The sequence below is a fragment of the Penicillium expansum genome, assembly GCF_000769745.1.
Source record: "Penicillium expansum strain MD-8 chromosome Unknown contig333, whole genome shotgun sequence".
In the NCBI taxonomy this organism is placed as follows: domain Eukaryota; kingdom Fungi; phylum Ascomycota; class Eurotiomycetes; order Eurotiales; family Aspergillaceae; genus Penicillium; species Penicillium expansum.
The window spans coordinates 234,483-236,319 of NW_015971465.1; the positions used below are offsets into that span (position 1 = coordinate 234,483).

Genomic DNA, 1,837 nt, shown 5'->3' on the forward strand with positions numbered 1-1,837 from the left:
TGCAGGAATCCCAAAAATGACATGCAAGGGCGTGAGAAGCCTGCATAGTCCATTTTGCTCTGCTTTCGTTATCAAGATAGGCAATTCGCCAGCGACATATCGACCCGTGTAGTGAGGTGTTCTCAACTTCTCCAGTGGTAGGGTTTTGTTTCCGTATGGTTATAACGCCTTGATGAAGCTCATATACTGCCATTCTGAGTGTCGTTTTGTCCTGAGCAAGTGTTTTTAACTCCATGCAGGATTCAACGTTAGCTCCAGACTCTGTTGGTGCCGCGAAAATTTTCATATTCCGAAACAAAGACATTGGAGGTGCCCAGGGCCCGTAGACTGAGCAGATTGTCAGGAGCGGAGCCGCACAGGGAGATTTTGATGAAAGAGATTCATAGAGCATCTCTACGTATGGAATAAGGAATAGTCTTTATCCGAAAACCATTGTCCTTGCCCAGGCTTGAACTTGGTAAGTTGTTGGTGTCGAGTTTTGTACATTGTTGGCAAGTTATTTAGGGAGACTATTCCTTCGGGCACTAGAACCCCAGCTAGCTCTATGGCCAAGGGAAACCCATCAAGACTCTTCACCCTCGTCCACTTTGCGATAGTTAGCATGTGTTTCTTAACACGGAATATAGACGTAGTATTACATTCTTCGTTGGTGTTTTGGTCAATGTTCTGAGCCCGGTAGAGGAAAAGTGACCGGGCATCCACAGGTTTCAAGGGACCAACTTTAACGATTGCGTTGGCTTCGATTTTGAGACGTTCTGAAACGTTCTGATGGGTTGACGTAACGCAAATTGTGCCACCAACCAGCCCCATACAATAATGGATTAAATGTCTCCCACGTACCAAATTATCTAGCCCATCGATGATAATCAGCCATGGGTAGTGAGCAGGTGTCTGTAACCGTGCACGGACAACATCGAAGGGCTCTGAACGGCTCGCAAACTCGCGGAATGACGGGTGTTTTGAGTAAATTACGCCCACGCAAGTCATGAATGATTGTTCAATGGACATTTTGGACTCTACATTGATCCATATATGTGCATGAAAATGTTCGCGTGTCCTCATGGCGTATTCTAATGCTAGCTGTGTCTTATCGCTCCCAGGAACCCCGTATATGGATACCCTCTTCTATATAGAGGAGGCTTCTTCTAGATAGTCCGATATTTAGGAGACTTCTGCCGCTCTATTAAAGAATTGGTCTGTTTTCAAAGGAAACTCGGATAATAAGAGTCCTTGGGGAGGTATCTTAATACTGTCCACTATATTTCGTTAGATAGTTCGTCTATCACTAGGTAGCTCATGGCTCACCTATCAACCCGAGGAACGCTTCCACACAAGAATCAACGTCTCTTCGATGAGCCTCTAGATAGGGGTCAGTGGCCACTGTGAGAGTTTCAAATTCCCGCCACTCTTCCAGCTCAATATTCTCTAGCCCTTGGTCAACATTGAACCGAAAATAGTGAGGCCGCTCCGTCGAAGCAAGATCGGCAATCTCGTTTGCGAACATTTCCGCGGTCTCTTGTGTGTTGGTCACAATTTCTTCAAGGGATTTAATAATTTCAATCAGGTTTTTACCAAACCCTTGGAGCTTAGGTTTGCCAGTGCCGATGCTGATTATGATGCCTGCCCTTCTTTCGCTTTCGCAATTCCAAATTCTCTTTAATTCTTCGAGAATGATCCGAATGGGATTGTTATAGTGAAGTCCTCCATCGCCATAGGTCTTAGTGGCACCCCGAAGCTAATTGGATCAAAGAACAACGGAGCTGCCGATGTCGCGCAGTCGGCCTGCCATATGGAGCAATTCACGGGAGGCTCCCATTTGCTGCCATAGTTGCGAAGC

At 46.1% G+C, this 1,837-nt stretch overlaps 1 protein-coding gene across 1 annotated transcript; it reads right to left on the bottom strand.

Annotated features, from left to right (window-relative positions):
• Positions 1–562: 562 nt before the first annotated feature.
• PEX2_095040 (uncharacterized protein) lies at positions 563–1,504 on the bottom strand (the record flags this gene model as incomplete). The annotated part of the gene is made up of 4 exons (XM_016746774.1): positions 563–585; positions 639–765; positions 841–1,016; positions 1,306–1,504. 4 exons carry the CDS (start codon positions 1,502–1,504, stop codon positions 563–565), a joined length of 525 nt encoding a protein of 174 aa, XP_016594050.1.
• Between the last annotated feature and the right edge of the window lie 333 nt (positions 1,505–1,837).